The sequence below is a fragment of the Arabidopsis thaliana genome, chromosome 3 (genome assembly GCF_000001735.4).
Source record: "Arabidopsis thaliana chromosome 3, partial sequence".
NCBI classification, from domain to species: domain Eukaryota; kingdom Viridiplantae; phylum Streptophyta; class Magnoliopsida; order Brassicales; family Brassicaceae; genus Arabidopsis; species Arabidopsis thaliana.
In genome coordinates this window covers 2,346,456-2,364,524 of record NC_003074.8, presented here as the reverse complement: position 1 = coordinate 2,364,524, position 18,069 = coordinate 2,346,456, and the positions used below count along the sequence as shown (strand labels likewise).

General features: G+C 34.7%; 4 protein-coding genes, 2 long non-coding RNA genes and 1 other non-coding gene across 16 annotated transcripts; 3 read left to right on the top strand and 4 right to left on the bottom strand.

The window, feature by feature from the left end:
* Positions 1–77: 77 nt before the first annotated feature.
* AT3G00250 lies at positions 78–1,397 on the bottom strand. The gene has a single exon (NR_143791.1). It is a non-coding gene; the product is annotated as an uncharacterized misc_RNA (transcript).
* Positions 1,398–1,700: 303 nt separating this feature from the next.
* Positions 1,701–3,537, top strand: AT3G07380 (glycosyltransferase family protein (DUF23)). The gene is made up of 2 exons (NM_111617.2): positions 1,701–2,683; positions 3,066–3,537. The coding sequence occupies exons 1-2, from the start codon at positions 2,511–2,513 to the stop codon at positions 3,199–3,201; spliced, it is 309 nt and encodes a 102-aa protein (NP_187394.1). The 5' UTR covers positions 1,701–2,510; the 3' UTR covers positions 3,202–3,537.
* A 438-nt stretch (positions 3,538–3,975) lies between these two features.
* Positions 3,976–6,618, top strand: CHIP (carboxyl terminus of HSC70-interacting protein). The gene is made up of 8 exons (NM_111616.3): positions 3,976–4,328; positions 4,634–4,701; positions 4,811–4,874; positions 5,031–5,102; positions 5,405–5,538; positions 5,629–5,782; positions 5,868–5,978; positions 6,074–6,618. Exons 1-8 carry the CDS (start codon positions 4,224–4,226, stop codon positions 6,200–6,202), a joined length of 837 nt encoding a protein of 278 aa, NP_566305.1. The 5' UTR covers positions 3,976–4,223; the 3' UTR covers positions 6,203–6,618.
* A 1,022-nt stretch (positions 6,619–7,640) lies between these two features.
* Positions 7,641–9,885, bottom strand: PUB9 (plant U-box 9). Of its 10 annotated transcripts, NM_001337709.1 has the most exons (4): positions 9,351–9,806; positions 9,113–9,279; positions 7,764–9,003; positions 7,686–7,690 (listed from the first exon to the last, which is right to left on the bottom strand). In NM_001337709.1, the coding sequence occupies exon 3, from the start codon at positions 8,887–8,889 to the stop codon at positions 7,912–7,914; it is 978 nt and encodes a 325-aa protein (NP_001327374.1). In that variant the 5' UTR covers positions 8,890–9,003; positions 9,113–9,279; positions 9,351–9,806; the 3' UTR covers positions 7,686–7,690; positions 7,764–7,911. The 10 variants fall into 10 exon arrangements, with proteins under 10 accessions (NP_001319492.1, NP_001327372.1, NP_566304.1 ...); NM_001337705.1 differs by having other exon boundaries at positions 7,641–9,003; positions 9,188–9,279; positions 9,351–9,838; NM_001337708.1 differs by having other exon boundaries at positions 7,764–9,279.
* Positions 9,886–13,712: 3,827 nt separating this feature from the next.
* On the top strand, positions 13,713–14,327 carry AT3G01985. Its single transcript, NR_140877.1, has 2 exons — positions 13,713–14,061; positions 14,233–14,327. It is a non-coding gene; the product is annotated as an other RNA (long non-coding RNA).
* Positions 14,004–14,397, bottom strand: AT3G01975. The gene has a single exon (NR_140876.1). It is a non-coding gene; the product is annotated as an other RNA (long non-coding RNA).
* A 1,336-nt stretch (positions 14,398–15,733) lies between these two features.
* On the bottom strand, positions 15,734–17,339 carry AT3G07350 (sulfate/thiosulfate import ATP-binding protein, putative (DUF506)). The gene has a single exon (NM_111614.2): positions 15,734–17,057. It carries the CDS (start codon positions 16,849–16,851, stop codon positions 15,955–15,957), a length of 897 nt encoding a protein of 298 aa, NP_566303.1. The 5' UTR covers positions 16,852–17,057; the 3' UTR covers positions 15,734–15,954.
* Between the last annotated feature and the right edge of the window lie 730 nt (positions 17,340–18,069).

Genomic DNA, 18,069 nt, shown 5'->3' with positions numbered 1-18,069 from the left:
AAATTCATTTCTTTTCTGTTATTTTCTTCTTTCTTTAATTTCCTAGTTGTTGGGCAACTTTGAATATATACCAATGCCCGTCTACCTCAATTACTCTTTTCTCATGATATTATTCTAGAATCGTTTTATTATTAAAACTAGGCATATAGAGAGACCCACAATAACAAAATGTCAACACCAAATTTCTGTAAAATGTTCCCGCAATTCTCTCTGCTTTAATATATACCTATCTCTAGGTGAAAAGTCGAAGTTCTTTTCGTCCATTAAAAAATGGAAATGGTCCTCTCTTTTTGTTCCGAATTTTCATGAGGAGTAGACAAAAGATGGGAGGAAGAAGACATATAAAGGAAGCTTACATAAGCATTATCGCATACGTGACGTTTTTATACAGAGTCCCTATGTGTCTCTTCTTGTTCACGTGGCTTGTGGAAAAATATAATATTGTCCTCCTACTTTTAGTATCTATCCTGATATTTTATATCCACCCTAGGAACTATATTAAAACCAAAGCTTATAGTATTTTCTTGCTTAGATATATTTATATATTTGGTTCTTATCGAATCATGTGATTTAAAAATTATTAACGCTTCAGATAGTCTGAGTTCTGAACTGAATATCTCTCGGTCATATGATTAAAACAAGTATTCTTTATACGATAAAGATTTTATGTATTCGAGCTTTGATAAATTTGGAACAAACATCTGTCTAGATTTGATAAATTTGGTCTTGGAAATTAAATGATCAGTATTTTGTCAACAATTGTGTGTCTCGATTTTTCATTTTTTAGAATATATGTTTCTGTTTTTATTTTTTTACTTTTGAAAACGTTGACTGTGAACATTTTCATTATTTACAGATATAAGAGAAACTATTGAAACATTTTTATTATGTACATATCACGATATCACATATGATGATATATTGCTATAATGATATGAAACTAGAAAGAAACAGAGTGATAATTAAGAATTTAATAAGAGACTATAACAATCATATAGAAACATTAAGTATTAAGTACAATCACAAAAACGCAAAAAGAAGTATATACAAAAGTATACACGAGTCTCACCAAAAGAGACCTAACGACGTCATATAAAGTTAGCATCCATAGATTTGGGAGGAAGATTGGGTGAAAAAGGGTTAGAAGAAATTGCACACGCTTTTGTTCTTTTACTTTATTGTACGAACGTCATTAGTCTCTAATCATGGCTACCTATTCTATTTTTTGTGCACGAGGTCGTTATTTTCAAAATTCCATGTATATTGTTTGTCTTTCTTTGTTTAATTATTTGTCTTCAGAAGGCAAACCTAATGGCTTTGGGCCCATATCTGTGTTGGGCTCTCATTTATAGACATTCTCAAAATATTGAACGTCGAGTTCTCCCCTCACGTCACCTGGTTCCATCACAGTATATCTTACCAGCAGCTCACTAAAAATGAGAAAGAGATTACTTTTACCTTTAAATGTCTGTTTTTGAAGATTTTGATTATTTTGTCTTGGGATTAGCATCATGTGTTAACTCTCTTGAAATGTACTGGCACAAATGTTTGAAACTAATCAAATCAATTTTTTTATCATCTACTTTAAATTGTCTAAATATGATAGAAGAGTGCATCCAAATTCAATTAATAAGATAATTATATTTTTCTTTGACCAAATTAAAAAGGATAAATAAATATTGTTTGACTGCATTAAAATTTCTACAACTTGGATTGATAAGATTCGTTTTATTGAATATGGTAGATAGATATCCTCTTATTATTAAAAGAGAAGTACAAATTGAATTTTTGTCTAATTTAGCCTCAATTTTGATTTCAATTTTGAATTTTGTTCTTCCTTATCAAGGGTAAAATCGTCCAAACCAAATAATTAAATTAAACAGGATCCGCGTTTTACATAGACGGGTGAGTTATGTTTAATGGGCTTTTGATCACATGTAAAACTACATAATGGGTTACCATCAAGTAATGCAATCTTAGCCATAACACGATTAGTTGTATATCTCAACAATTTTTAGTATCTAATACACGCATATTCCATCAAAATAGTCTGCATATTTAATTACGATTTTAAGAATCTTCAATCATATATTCACCCTCCTCACTAATCACTATAAAATCGGCATAGACGAGTTTATTCGATTCTTCTAACTACCATAACACGATAATACATTCCATAAATTAGAAAAAAATCTTATAAATTTATTCTCTTAAATTTAAAACTAACCATAATCAACTAAACAATATTTACCACTTATCTAAATATAGCCAATCATTATGAACTAAACCAAATTCGAATCATTAGTGAGGATCCAATCTTTGATTTGCAACTTATCCTGCAAGATATTTTCGAATATTTTTGAAAATATTAGATCCAACAACCCTAGCCTCCTTCATCACTATAAATATCAAAGTCATTCTCATCACAAACCAAATTGAGATCAAGAACGATTCGATGGTTATTATCATAATCAATTCATGATAGTGAATGATTGTTTGCATAAGTATTCATGACGAAGTGGATGTTCTTCGTTGATGTTGATGAGTTTTTACATGTTCCGGTGAAAGAGACGATTTCGTCTGTGATGGAATCTTTGGAGGAATATTTTCAGTTTACTATTGAACTGATGCCTATGAGTAGTCAGGTTTGTTATTCCGGTGATGGCCCGGCCAGAACTTACAGGTAACATTCATAACTTTGTTGATTTTAATGATTGAACGTTAACCAAAGCCCATGTGTTGTTTATTGAGTGACTTAGAATATTAGTCACAAGTTTTTTGAAGGTGACATATAATATCAATAAGCATCTGATTCTGTCAACACTTGGCCTGTAAAAGTCTTTGTGCATTCTGTATTAGTCTCCTATGTCGGTCACGATCTTTGCTTTTATTGAACATCACATGATATTAGTGAGAAATGTTGTAAAGATTATTTCTTTTGTTTGTACCAAATATTGAATTGTAATTGGTTTGTATATTTTCTGTTTTTAGGAGGGAACATATCGGTTATTGATTTGGTTTAGTTCAGGGACTAATCTAAATGGTATTTTGGTTTTGTGTTTCAGAAAATGGGGAATTGAGAAACTGGCATATAGAGACGTCAAGAAGGTTCCAAGACGGGATCGGAAATACGCGGTCCAGCCGGAGAATGTATTCGCGATAGGCGTACACATGTCTCAGAATCTACAAGGGAAGACATAGCACAAGGCTGAGAGCAAAATCCGTTACTTCCATTACCATGGTTCGATCTCTCAGCGCCGCGAGCACGCACTCCTTATGTGCTAGACACTACAATCCGTGATGTTGGCCTTGCTGTGAGAACGTTCGAGTTGAGAACGATTGGTGATCGGCTGCTACGGACAAGACAATGAAGAGATGAAAAACATGAATAGTGAATCTAATCAATCTTTAGAAAGAAGAATTAGGTGTTAAGATGATTTACTTTGCATTGTTTTCTTTTGGGGGTATATTCTTTTATTGTATCATATAATTTGGGTAATGGGATCATTAATACAGCTTCAAAATACTCTTTAGTATAAATATTCTGTATGATTTAGAAAAAAGGTCTCCTCATAAATGTTATTATCTTTGTTTTGCCAAAAATAAAAGATAAAACATACCAACTTTGGTTTTTAAAGATCTTATAATCAACAAAATAATTACACCATCTATCATTATATTATATTTTTGTCACCATTTTACTTATATCAAATACACATTTAGTAATTGATACACAACTTTAAACACAATAAAATACATGATTCTAATCAGTAAATAGTCTCCATACTAATAAAAGATTCCAATCATTATTTATACCAGTTTTAAAAAAACTAAATATATGTTACTATTTTTTAATATAACACACACTAATTTATTTAATAAAAAATTTATAAAAGCCTTCGCGCGACGGGAAACCGCGGGTTTAATCCTAGTTGTATAAATAATTTACAATTAACCCAATGACCGGTTTATGGTAGTAAACAAAAAGAATGACTATAAGATCCGGATTATGATCCAAGTCTCATCGAGCTGACCCGGTAAAGAGACTAATCTCTTTCGATAACCGATTCATTTAAAATTCCCTTTTGCTTACTTTTCTCTCTCCTTTCATCGAGAAATTTCGCGGCTACTTCTCTTCTGAAACGCACCGGGACGCGCCGTCGCACAAGTTACAGAGGAGTGTTGGAAAGGATAAAGACTTGGTTTTCTGGGGTGCCGTAGATATGGTTACAGGCGTGGCTTCCGCCATGGCGGAGCGGTTAAAGGAAGACGGAAACAATTGCTTTAAGAAAGAACGTTTTGGTGCTGCCATTGATGCTTATACCGAGGTACATGGTTCTCACTCTCCTTCTCTCAATTTCATCGTTAGGGTTTTGTGTTTTCCGAGATTTTGATTGAGATCTGCGTAGAGTAATAAACCCTTGATTATAATTTCGAAATTGGACAATTCGTTTGTGAATCAGAACTTAATTGCATCCAAATTAGGTTTTGATGGAGTGTACAATTCGAGAATAGACATTTGATGGAATTTATGAATCTTTTATGTGCTCATCGTTATAAGTCATCAAGAAACTTCAGGCTTATTCAATTGTAGTGGTTTTTCTTATCATTTTTTTTTTGTGTAATTGAGTAGGCAATAGCTTTGTCTCCAAATGTTCCTGCTTATTGGACCAATCGAGCACTTTGCCACATGAAGCGAAAGTGAGTATTGTTCTGTCAAGCAAATTTTATACATACTTCTGATTAGGCAATCCTAATGCCCAAATACTTTATGGTTCATGTTTGGCTTCTTTGCTTGCATCAAATTTAGGGATTGGACTAAGGTTGAAGAGGATTGTCGCAAAGCTATTCAGCTTGTCCACAATTCCGTCAAGGTTTGACTCTTTTGATTATATCTAAATGGAATTCTTTTGCTTGGTGTGCTATGTATGGAATATGTCAAGTTTTTTGTTTTGTTTTATCTTTTCTTGGCCTTCTTTGATCCTTTCTTCTCCATCATATGAGGATTTTACAATTATGTTCTGTGGCAGGCACACTACATGCTAGGACTTGCATTATTGCAGAAGAAAGAATTTACTAATGGAGTCAAAGAATTGCAAAGGGTAAGGATCTTTGTTAGTCCTAAGCTTTTTTCTGTAAAATTTATCAGTGGACATGATTGTTTAAGTCGTAACGTTGAGACCTAAGTAGTGTAGTTTCCAAGCATCTTAATGAAGATGTGAGGCACCACTTGAATCTCCATCTTTTTCCTTTTGAAAGATGTCTAAGTGGATACTGTGGACACTTGTTTTAGTTAGAAAAATCACTAGAGATGGGTTGGTTTGTTTATGCCATCAAATACTGCAAACAAATTTTGGTTTGATACCTGTTTCCTGTTAACTTCATGTAGCTACGTTTCATATAGGCTTTAGATCTTGGAAGATGCTCGAATCCAACAGGATATATGGTAGAAGAAATATGGGAAGAGCTTTCTAAAGCAAAATACATGGAGTGGGAACTGGTTTCTGCAATGCGGTCATGGGAACTGAATAGTTTGAAGTAGGTTCTGTAACTTTCTTAATCCAGTGCTATCATTCGACTTGGAACTGTGCTTTTGTGGCTTTATGGAACTATTCATGTTTGTGTTAGGGAAACTTGTGAGGCTGCTCTTAATCAACAACGTGCTTTAGATATGTCTCGAACAGAAGAGTCCTCAGACGAAGCATATACTGCCCATACTGAGCGTTTGAAAGCTCTTGAACGAGTGTTTAAGAAAGCTGCAGAAGAAGATAAACCAACTGAGGTGCATTAAATTTTCTTTAAAAGCTTTTAAGACCCATCGTTCATTTATATTTGAGGTCAAATACATTTCTGGTTTTTCTTTTCAGGTGCCAGATTATTTATGTTGCAATATAACTCTTGAGATTTTCCGAGATCCTGTAATTTCTCCAAGTGGGGTTACATATGAAAGAGCAGCAATCCTTGAACATCTCAAGAAGGTTTGCATTATCATCGCTCTTTTCTTGTAGCCTTAATCTCTATAAAAAATATTCCTCATTCCTGTTAAGGTTTGATCGTTTACACCACTTGATAGGTGGGGAAGTTTGATCCTATAACTCGTGAAAAAATCGACCCGGCTAATCTCGTTCCAAATCTGGCTATCAAAGAGGCAGTGGCAGCATATCTAGAAAAACACGTCTGGGCTTACAAGATGGGTTGTTGATCGAAATGGGGATTAACATAAACACAATGAAGCGGATGAGAAATTGAGGTTAACTACTCAGGTGACCGAACAAAACAGATGGGTGCGTTTACCTTTTTTCACATTTGTGTTTGTTGTTGCCGATGTTTTCAGTGTAAGATTCTCTGCCCTGTGTATATATTACAATGTTTTTTTGTGCACTCTGTACACATTGGCCATATGGCTTAGCCTATATAACACACATACAGAATTTATTTACTATTGAGGAAAGCCCAATAACATACATACAGATATTGTTTATCATTGAGAAAAGCCCAATAACAGACAGATTTAGATGCAGTTCTCTGACGTCAACAAGATTGATGAATTGTATCTCATTAGGATGTAGTCCAAGGCATGCTTAAGTATTTTTTGAAACCTTCTTGGACCACTCCGGTTCTGTGCCATGAAAAAAATCTGGATTGTGTGATTAATCATCTAAAATAAAACTGAAAGCCTGAAAATTCAATATAAAAACAAAAAGTTGTCATGCAATAGTGTAGAAAAACAATGATTTAGTTGAATGTTCATCAAAGTTGAAAGAAAGCAAAAGACATGGGCCATCATAAGGTATTCAAAGTATTGAATGAATTCTGCCTAATAAGGCGTAAATCTTGGGGTCTTTTAAATAGAAATAAAACTACTATTTTCTTTATCTATATGATTTCCACTGGGGACACATAAAAGGTAAACCCACCATTGTGGTTGTGGATTATTACGATTCTTTTTCTTCCTTTATGGGATTTATTTCTTTTTTTGTATCCAATGAATTGTAAACGTTACTTCTTGGGGATAAAAAGTTAAAAAGAAAGCATCAAATTCTTTCTTTTCTTGGCTTTTCTGTGAAAGTTTGGTGAGGAATAACACCAAAGAGTGGTTTAGGACGAATCCATATTCTATCCTCTCTATTAAATATTCCATTTTTTCAACTTTCTCACGATATGTTGACCTGTAATTATTACGAATCACGAGTTTTAGCAATTTCGTGATTCAATTCTAACTTCCAAGCAATCCAACCAACCAAATACATGTGATTTTTATCATTACTTACATGCTTCTTGCCTTGTCTAGAACATTTTTTAGAAATATATTACAAAACTACTCCGTTATGTTTTCTAACAAAACTTATAATTCATCAGTGATAGTCGAAATTTATTTATAAGCTTTGATGAGTATTTATTTATATATAAATAAACTTAAAAGTACTGTTTTTTTCTAACACGACAATAGGAATCACATCGTCACGTTACATTACATAGAGAAAAAATCACATCAATGGAAAACTCGTGACTCTGTAATAAACTCTTTTTCCAGAGAGAGTGGAATTAGATTGATTTGCTTTGTGGTTTATCAGTGATGTGAGGAACACGACATGACAGCCTTTCTATGTATTTTTAATAATCTACTTATTTATACACAGAAACAGACGAAAAGCTACACACTGTTACTTGTTGACCAAGGCTTTCACAGCTGAATAAAGCCACCAACATTGATTTTATTGATTGATTTCTCCAGAAACATCAAACGCAAAAACTATTCACACAGATTTCTACTTACATCTCACATACGAAAACCAATAACCATTCAGATCCTAAAGATATGAATAATTTACAAAAATTCTTACAGCCAAATAAAGTAAAAAAAAGAAACAAGATTTTAGGTAATTTACATTGCAGATTTCAAGGCTTTTCTCAGGCTGTATGAGTGAGATTCATAGCTTTTCTCAGTCTGTCCAATATCCCGTTTGCTTTCCTCTGCGCCCTTGAAGTTCCTTCACGCGAAAGCTTTGTTATCGTTCCATGAGCATTCTCCTCTTCTTTGATCTCCTTCCACTTTGTCCTGTCGCTGAAACATATAGTATGCAGTATCACTATCGCATTCTCTTTGTTTCGCTTGCACTCGCTCTCTCGAGTTATCTTCAGCAACCATGAAACCCCACCGAGCTCACCCAATTCCTCCACAGCCTTCCAGTGAGTAACAAGCATTGCCAATATAGCTAAAAGCTCATCAACGTACAACCCATTCGAGATTTTCTTACCTAAAACCCTAACAGCTCCGTCTCTCACAGCTCTACTCCTGTTCTCATGGGCTATACAAAGAGTGAAGATCGCTGCAGCTACGTCTTTGATAGCTAATGGATTCCCTTCTTCTAGGAGATCGATAAGCGGTTTCAGGATTCCGGACTTCCCTATAAGTACTTTGTTTGAATCGAGAGCTGACAGAGTGAAGATCGCTGCAGCTGCATTGCTTCTCGTGGCGACTGTTCCACGCCTCAATGCATCGATAAGGAGAGGAATCACATTAGGATTTTCGCAGACGAGCTTCTTGTTGCTGTCATCATGTATTGATATGTTCAACAATGTTGTAACCACATCTTCTTGAAGCTTCTCATCTGGGTTTGACCCGTGTAACAAGGGATTCACCAACCTGGTGATCTCATCCGGAGATTCGCCAAAAAGAGCTCGGAACTCAGTGCCTTTCCTGGTCAGAAGTCTTAGCTCCTTGGCAGCTGATTTTTGATCTTGAAGGTTCGAAGAAGAGACTTTACAGAGCAAGGAATTGAAAATCTCACGATCTGATCTTGTCACAGTTTCATCTTCATTTACAAGGTTGGGATGATATTGGCTCTTCGTCTCAAGCCCGTTCTTCTTGCACCATTTCGAGATCATTTCACGGATTAAGAGATTAGGTGTTAAAGCCGTGTGAGGCAGAACTTGCTGAGTCTTGGGACATGTTCTGTTCCCTGAGCTCAACCATTTCTGGATAAATAACTTGTCGTATGTCTGCAAAATCACACACAAATATATAAATTTTTAGTTATATGCTTTCCAGATTTATTAAACAAGCTAAGGAACACATAATTATCCTCTAAAAATCACTTTTTTCATTTACATGATAAAATCTCCAGATTTCATCGTTTCGAAAATCATTACCGAAACTACCGACAAAACAAGAACTTTATGAAACCTGAGTCGGATTCTCTCAGTCGGGTCGAGAAAACAGATGAAAAAGTTTCAAGCCAATCAAAATTCCCCCAAAAATCCAAAATTTTCAGTCACCTAACACAGAAACAGCAAAATTCAAAACCCTAGAAGAAGAAGAATTGAATCGAAATGCGACGTTCACAAACCTGACCAGAAGCCAAAACGACGGGATCCCTCATAAGCTCATTAGAGAGAGGACAACGAAACTCCTCAGGACAAGACACAGTCTCGAGCATCTCTAACGAGGAAGATTTCGCCATCTTCCTCATCGTCGCTTCTCTCAACGCAGACAAAGCGTCCTGTAACTGATCAATCGTCTGAACACCCAAATCATCTTCGTCATCGATCTTAATCAGCAACTTCTTCATCTCACGCTTCAGTTCCTTGGCTTTAGCAATCGCCGTCGGATCCGAATCGAAAACACCGGTCTTCGCCATCGCCGTCGGTTCCACCCGCCGGTATTCACCAAACCCTTCTTCTCTCAGATGATACGTATGTCCAAATTTTTGAATTGATTTTCTCACATTAATTAATTTTATTTATTTATTTTCTGTGTGTTTGTGAAAGAGAGAGTAATAAATATGAGGAAGAGAGAAGAAGAGGCACAAGTGTTGTTGTTGTACTCTAGTGCTTCACTATAATAGAATTGTGGCCTGCACCGAATTTGCCACGTCATTATTTAGGAGTATTTACTAATTAATTCGACCAAAATTAAGAATTTAATAATGCAGCACGTATGACCTACCTCGCGACTAAGGTGTCAAAATACAGCCGACACGATTTGTCTCGTAGACTCATACACGTTTACTTATTTTTTTGGGTATAAATCCATACACGTTATTGGTAATTTAGCTAGTTATAACTTAATAGTAATTGATCGGCCTAATGGTTTTCATCTTTCCCTTGTGTTTGGTTTTGGGAGTTCGAAACCTCAATACATTGTTTTGTAACTAAGAGATTTTAAACGACGAAAGAGCTATTTGGAGAGTTTGTCAAGCCAAAACAAATATTCCCAAAAGTTTGTGAAAAAAACAGAAAATGTTTCAAAGGTTTACGAATTACGATGATCAAACTCAAATCTTTAAGACACCGAACCCATAACTATTATTTTATCCACTAAATTACTATTATTGGTTTATTGCGAGTATTCGAATTTGGTTCCTTACTTATGATGATTTTATTATTCAGTTATTAGACCATAACAGCTTTATATAATCGATCATTGTTTGATTCGTGTTTTTTTTTTGTCAATTGATCACTCCATTACCATCATTGTTTGAATTGTTGACCCAAAGAAACAGAGTAAGGAAATTTATAAAAGTAATCTCAATAACTCAAACGTCGTAGGAGGTTGTAATCAAAAAACAAAATCATCTCTAACGAAAAATGTAACATTAGTGTGGTAAACCAAAAAAAATTCCAAAGACGGTAACGGCGGCGAAAATTAGAAGATGTGCGAGAGGAGTGAGTGTAATGAAAGTGGGACCCGCACAGTTATTCCAACATGGGAACAGCTGTCTTTCCGCGTGGATTCTGTTGTACTCCTCTTCACTCTCTCTCTCTATTTCTTCTTTGACGTTTTTACCCCTGCCGTTTTTCACTCTTTCTTTTTCTTCTTTTTATTTTTGTTCTAAACGTTTTAAAAACAAAATTGTATTAAAAAAAAAAAAGCAACCAAGTGTTATTATAGCTTTCGACGCGTGATTGGATGAATTAAGAGAGTTGACCAAATCTATAACATTCAAAAAAACCAAAAAAATGTAACCGGAAGATTTTGTTTTATAATTAACTTCTTTATCAAGATTTGGTTTTCACCTTTTAGTAACATTCTGTAGACAATAATATTAAACAAGATGACACATCACTCCATGTCTGAAACAAATTTAAAAGGTGAAAACGACTTCTTCCACCAAAACATGAAATTTTGAAAATATGTTTTAATTCCAACAAATGTTTTAACTAAACCAAGTTATATATATTGGCCACGGAATTTGTCTTGGCACTTTGTCTACATTGTTAATTGTTAGAACTTCAAACTAAAATTATTAGTACATTTATTGAATTTGTTTAAATTTGTATGGATTTTTTTTATAAAAAAAAATACTATTGTACTTCGGTTTATTTAACCACCATCCATAAGAGTGGGTGATCGATGTTCATATACAACGATACAAAGTGTTGAGGTTAGAATAGTGTCAACTCAATTCTCAAATTTGAAGTTGTTAGTAGACCAACTATTATTGAGTGGCATTTTGAAATAGACACGTGTATGAATAATATCTATTATTTCTGAGAAGTGGGCACCACTCATCTGCAAACACAGAAGAGAATCTCACAAGTGCCAAGCTGGACTGCTGATAAAAAATCAGTTTACGTAGGACCACCCTCTAACCCACGTGTCCCTTTCTAATGCCCTCGTTATCTTCGAACTGTCGTTTTTTTTCTCTGCTTGCTAGACATCTCTGCTTTCTCAAATTATTATCTTTGTTTCTGTTTTTTTTTCCTTTAAGTTTTGATTGTGTGATAATAACACTCTTATCTTGAACATGTCATTTCCAAAAGTTTGAAAAAAACAAACTGAATCTTCTGAAAGAAAATATTTTTTTTTTTGGTACAAGGTTAAATTCAAGAGAAAATTGATGAATCTTTGTTATTTTCTTCACAATGCAGTGAGTTTGGTAATCTACAGATGAAATTACACAGAGAAAATTCATGAAATTATGAGTTGTTGGCATGTAAGGTGTGGTGTACGTTAACATTAAAAAGAAATGTCAAATTGTCAAAATATATTAACATAAAACATATATGTGGACACTAAACTGGACATATTATATATTTATGCTTGGGATATTTTTAGTGTTTTTTATAGCGAAATATCCTTGATGTTATATATGTATGTGTTTGAATTCTCAAACTTCTCCACTTCCTCTCGCCCTATTGTTTTGTCGGCGGAATGTTGATATTCTTTTCTTTTTTGAAAAAAACGTAATGTTGATATTCCAACATGCAGTTCAAAATGATGGAAGATTCAATTTGAAATAATGTTGAATGTACGTCGAAATTCATGGGTACAAGCTATTTTTTGGTGTATAGTGATTTTTCAGTCCATATATACATGAGAATCGAAAATATTTCTGATAAAAATTTCTGAATATGAAACAATAACCATTCTTGGTTCGTATCTTTCAGTTTTAGTTCATACATTAAAGACTTTTTCGATTAAAAAAAACATATATATAGAGTACAGAAGATCATTAATGGGGTTTGGACGTATTTGGAAGCCAATTAAAGTGTTGTAAGATAGAAGACAAGACCAATAATTGAAAGAAATAAAATAATTATCATATTAATGTTATCATGTTATGTGGAACATATATGAAAGAGGCCCATTTGACACGTATGTTTCTTTTGTCACACACAACCGATATGTTTTGTTTTACTAATTAGCAACCTTTATATGTTCTTAATCTTACTACTTAGTACGTTTATGATATTGTTCCAAATAAAACTAAAGTTTCTCATTTAATTAAACGTACACAAAAAACTTTATTTTATCATACTCCATATAGATGGTTGGATAAACTTTACTTTGGCTTGCTTGAAAATGTTGAGTGTATGCAACTTAGTTGACATTGAATATTCAATAGAATTTTATATATCATCTTAAATGTATAATCAAATGGTAACTCTGTAGCATAAGAACAATGTACTAGAGATAGAGAGTTCTCAATTTAACAAAACAAAGATGCGAATGTTTATGCTTCTATTCATTAGTGAGGATAAAGATTCTCCTCTCATGAATCCTTTTATGAATGAATTCAATAGGCCCATTGAAAACAAAAACGTGTAAAGCCTAATAAAACCAATAGATGTAAATCCAAAAGGTGAGATCCGTTGAGTATGGGGGACTTTGAACCCTTAAATAGGATAAAAACTTGACCATGAGGCCCAGTTTCTTGTCAAAGCAAGCCCTAGAGAATGGGGATCCCATACTTTGGTTATTGAAAGCCACATATCTACTTCAATGAAATGAAAGAAAAAAGCCTCAAGTCTGAACGATCAAATCTCATCCAGTCATCCTTCGTGTTATGCTTTCTATATCATCTTCACCTTGTACCTTACGTAATCAGCGTTGTGAAATAGGAAAACGTGGCTTTCAATTCATATATTTATACACACACAATTTCTCTAAATATGTAACTTAAAAATCGAAAATCTAGTAGAAATAAACCATTGTTTGCATGTATAGATGGGCGTGATTGTCGTTAATTGTATGCATAAAATGTTTTAGAACTTGAATAATTTATCAAGTCTGAACATCTTCATCTATACTAGGAATGCCTAAAGCAGTAAACGCAATAAAAAGGAACTTCAAATCATCTTTTAATTTTGTAAAGATGTATCCTAATCTCCCATTTGATTTCGTTTAGTAACCGATGCTCACATTAATTTATTTTGTGGTTTAAAAGTGGTATACGTTACGTCCACAACATCTGCTCAGTCCGTGGCCAATTGCAGGCATGGGCACAGTTCGTTGAAGCCACTAGCCAATCTTAGCAAATAGAACTATAAATTAAGATCCAATTTATTTTATTTCTCCCTTTGAAGACAACAAATATATCCTAATCCGCTTTGGCTGGCCTTGAATAGTGTTGAGTGCATGCAACTTAATTTACATAGAATATTTAATAAAATAAATAGTATATCCATCGCTCTTTCGTTTGTTTCCTAAGAGAATCATTATAAGTAGAATAATATTAAATTATGAATAAACGAAAAAAAAAAAGAGTCCCAAAAAATCACGTACTAAAGAGCAAAGAAGGCGAAGGGAAGCGAAGAGACGAAAAACGTGGAGAGGTGAGAGAGACCCCACACTTGACTGCTCCATCCCTCATTGGGCCACTTCAATTCTCTCAAAGGCCATTTCTTTAATTTTTCCTTCTTTTTTTAATATTCCTTTCTTACTTCTTCGTTCGTCTTTTCCTTTTTTGGTCACACACCCAACCTATCGTATTTTGCTGTTTAGGTCTTTTAAGAGGTAGATAACCGAGGAATCAATATCTTTTTATTATTATTATTATTCTTCAAAAGAGTAATGAGGGAGTTTACATAATTGCTTCGTTCATTTCACAAAACAATATGCAAACCTCAAGTGGTCTGAAGAGTGTTTGAACAAAAAGACTTTTAACGCTGCGAAATAAAATCTGCATATACAAAAACTAAAATAAAGAACTGTTGAGAAAACTAGTTAAGTCCTATCGAAAACACATTTGATTTGGTGTTGACACAAGATTTGTCATATATGGGAATAAATTAACTTGATTGATATGCTCTGAGATCGTAAGACGATTCTCTAACTCTGATTTTTCCTCTTTTATTCGTCATGTTGCGTGTTCGCCATAGAGAGAACAAATAGATAAACAAAAGAAATAATCGATCTGAAATCAGCGATTAAAGATCAGAAATACGACCTTAGTTTTCTATACGTACATGTGCACGCACTACGATCTCTACACTACACCAAACATTTACATAGTTATACAATCAGCATTGTACAGTACAAGAAGTAAATCTGAAAAACGATCGAATTTCATTAGTTAAAGAATAATTTATATATTTCCATCGTTTGTATCATCGAAAACAATAATTTCATCCATAATTCTATCAACTTGGATTTTTTATTTGTGTTTATCAACGAGATTATACATAACCTGTTTTGGTTTAGTAGTAATATAAAATTAGTTCTCGGTAAAGTGTAGTATAGTAATATAAAAATAGGCCTCGGCAACGTTTGAAAATTTGACTAGCTAGGTCAATAAACAAATTATTATCATATAGTAGTAGATGAGATCAATGCCGACTAACTTTATGCAATGACTCGTTCGACTCATGAGTCGTGATCTTTGAGACCTACTTATAATATCTTTCTCGGGAATTATACCATTCGATTTGCAGCATCACATGATTAATTAATGCATAACTGGACCGTCGTAATAGAATCATTAATTAAATACAAGCAGGAATAACTTTATTTTAATTATAATTAACGATGGATATAAATCGAAGTTAATAAAATCAAAGACAGTAAGGATTAGGTCAGTTGTGGATAGCAAAATCTGGTCTGAAAAAGAAAAACCGAATATTCGCATAAAACCAAAAGAGAAAAACAAATGTAGAAATATTAATAAACCTTATCTAGACCACGTGCTCCAATTTTTGTTTATTCTCTCTCCTAAAGGCTTTTATCAGGTGTGGTCGAAACTAGACGACAAACCCATGCACCTAGGCCTGGACCTGACTTGTTACGCCAAGTCACATTCAATGCACGCGAGAGAGAACTACGTTACGTGTTACTTCCACGTCGACACATAACAATTTGTATATAAAACATTATCCTCTACTTCAAATCTTCACGTCCATTTGATCTGTCTTCTCAAGTTTTTAACCTTTGGATCTTACTCTTGGATCATATCGAACGGCTGTAAATTAAAGTCTTATCTATATTCCTGTCGCACTCGATAATTTCTCTGAACCTTGTGTGTTTTCTTGACGATGTTCATTTTCCGCGTAGAATTCTTTCTTCATCGTAAAATCTGGATTTTTCTTGGCTTTAATTTGTTTGTTTTTGTTATCAGATTTTTTTATTTTAATAATTTCAAATGAGAAATGTAAATAATGAATTATTATTCTCTAGAACGTATATGGAAAAAATCAAGTTAAAAATGACACGTGGTCTTTTTGGTCTAGTTTTTATCGTGTTCGCACAAATAGACGGCCTCCGACGGCATTATCGAAACCGATGGCACGACACATGACGGTGTCTACACCGGAAGTTGACGGCGTTAAGTTGGTGGTGCGTTTGTAAGGACCAAGCCACCGCGTCTGCATATAACGATTCTTCCTCCACGGCGGAAGCGTCAGCCCGCGGTTCCTAAGAGAAATCCTCGCGGCGTCACACACGAGACGCAAGATCCGCTTCAGATCATCCCCCTTTCCGACGAAAACCGCCGGAAGCGATTGAAGCACACGCGCGTACTGTGAAGTTGGCCTCGCGATTTGAAACCGCGACGAGAAATCTAAATCGACGATGAAACGGACGGACTGAGACGAGGCGGAAGGTGTATACACGACGTCGATGAACTCATGGTTACCGGCGGTGAGTCCGCCGGAGGATTTCCATTTAGTTTTGCAGATGGCCGCATTGTGGCCGAGTTCTCTAAGAAGAGACATGACCTTACGCTGGAAAACGGCACGCTGTTCGGGCTGAGATCCGAGAGACGACAACATTTCCATCGCTCTCGCCACATGTACCAGCACCGTTCGTCCGTATGAATCTTCCCTGAGAGAGTTCCTCAGAAGCTTGGCGATATCGTCGGCAAAGTCAGGGAGCTCGCCAAGTTCCGAGTCAGAATCCGAGTCGGAACCAGAATCTTGATCACACCAGCATGACTCATCATCAACTGTATCAACTTCATCTTCCAAGAACCCTTGTACTAGATCAGAGAGACAAGGCGAGTCGTCGTCTTCGTAGTCTTCAATTCCGTCGCCGGTATGTTCGCTGCCGCTGCTAAAGCTGCATCCAACGAGACGAGCCCTAACCTCTTCTGCAAGTGGATCAGTGACACGTTTTGCTCTAGAGAAACCCATATCAGAGAATGTATATATTATAAAAACACTTAGCTCGAATTTTCTCAAAGAAGTTTGAATAAGAGAGAGGAGGTGGAGATGGGTGTTTATAAAAGGAGAGAACTTTGTCTTTGACAACGAGAAATGCGTGAAGAGAGAGGAGTTGGGCTCCGAATATTCGAAGAGAAGCTTAAGTTATTTATATTGTTAATATGAATAAAATAATTAAATAAATCTCGAATGTAAGTACATATTATAAAAAGACACGTAATAATGGGGAAAAGTAGAACCGGAGGATATACCACTTCTTGGTTACTAATGATCATGACGACTTTTGGCCCGATGGGTTAGGCAAACAAAGGCATATATATCCCAACAGGCAACGGGTTTTTATTCGCATTTTACAGTTTCTACGCTTTCATTCTTTAGAATTTAATACGTAGGAACATAGTCGTACGTATAATATAAACTGTTCACTTAAATAAGAGATTACCTTTTTACATAGCGGATTGCTGGATTTTGGGCTGGATAGACCAACCACCGACGACCCTTCAAAGGGACCATAAAACAATTGCAGGTTTAGCATGGCTAACGAATGTATAACGTGATATCAATTAACAATATATTAGCTAAGTTCAAAAATGTATGGTTAATGATATTTCGTACTATCTCTAAGTAAATGTACATGTCATTTCGTGGCATACATTCAATGTTCATCTAACAACTGCATGCACTACACTCTCTCTTGTTTACTAGTTGGAGTAGTTTCTGGATGCTGCTGGCCCAGGAAGGTTTGAGGTTTCTCATAGAAGATAGATGTGACATCCACGTGTCATGAGATGGGCTGTAAACACATACAAAGTTAAAGTCTTACATGCTTTCATTTAAATTTTACAGTCCTAATATTTTACTATGATTTTATGTACTATAATTTGCATGATAGAAATTTCTTGCAAATAATTTTTTTCTTTGGTTTCTTGTAAGCATTTCGTTTTAAAGAACATTAAACGAATACAATCTTGATTATACAACTGTACAAAACTTATTTAAAAGATATAGATGGAGATATGTGTTTTTTCTTTATTAATAAAAACTACCAACTCCATGACCCAGGCGTAGCATGGTTCCATTTGACCCAAAACATCAATATCTTCTGGTTTATTTGAAAACAATGCATTGATTTATTTGACTTCAATTTTGAAAACAATATTCAAGATTTACACTAATCAATTACTTCTA

Excerpts from the sequence above, each read along its gene's own strand:
- AT3G07380 (NM_111617.2), top strand. The coding sequence starts at position 2,511 with ATGACGAAGTGGATGTTCTTCGTTGATGTTGATGAGTTTTTACATGTT. Across the intron at positions 2,684-3,065 it reads GGCCCGGCCAGAACTTACAG|AAAATGGGGAATTGAGAAAC; the intron begins GTAACATTCATA and ends TTTGTGTTTCAG.
- CHIP (NM_111616.3), top strand. The coding sequence starts at position 4,224 with ATGGTTACAGGCGTGGCTTCCGCCATGGCGGAGCGGTTAAAGGAAGAC. Across the intron at positions 4,702-4,810 it reads CTTTGCCACATGAAGCGAAA|GGATTGGACTAAGGTTGAAG; the intron begins GTGAGTATTGTT and ends CATCAAATTTAG. Across the intron at positions 5,539-5,628 it reads TGGGAACTGAATAGTTTGAA|GGAAACTTGTGAGGCTGCTC; the intron begins GTAGGTTCTGTA and ends TGTTTGTGTTAG.
- PUB9 (NM_111615.4), bottom strand. The coding sequence starts at position 9,641 with ATGGCGAAGACCGGTGTTTTCGATTCGGATCCGACGGCGATTGCTAAA. Across the intron at positions 9,004-9,350 it reads TCGTTTTGGCTTCTGGTCAG|ACATACGACAAGTTATTTAT; the intron begins GTTTGTGAACGT and ends GTGATTTTGCAG.
- AT3G07350 (NM_111614.2), bottom strand. The coding sequence starts at position 16,851 with ATGGGTTTCTCTAGAGCAAAACGTGTCACTGATCCACTTGCAGAAGAG.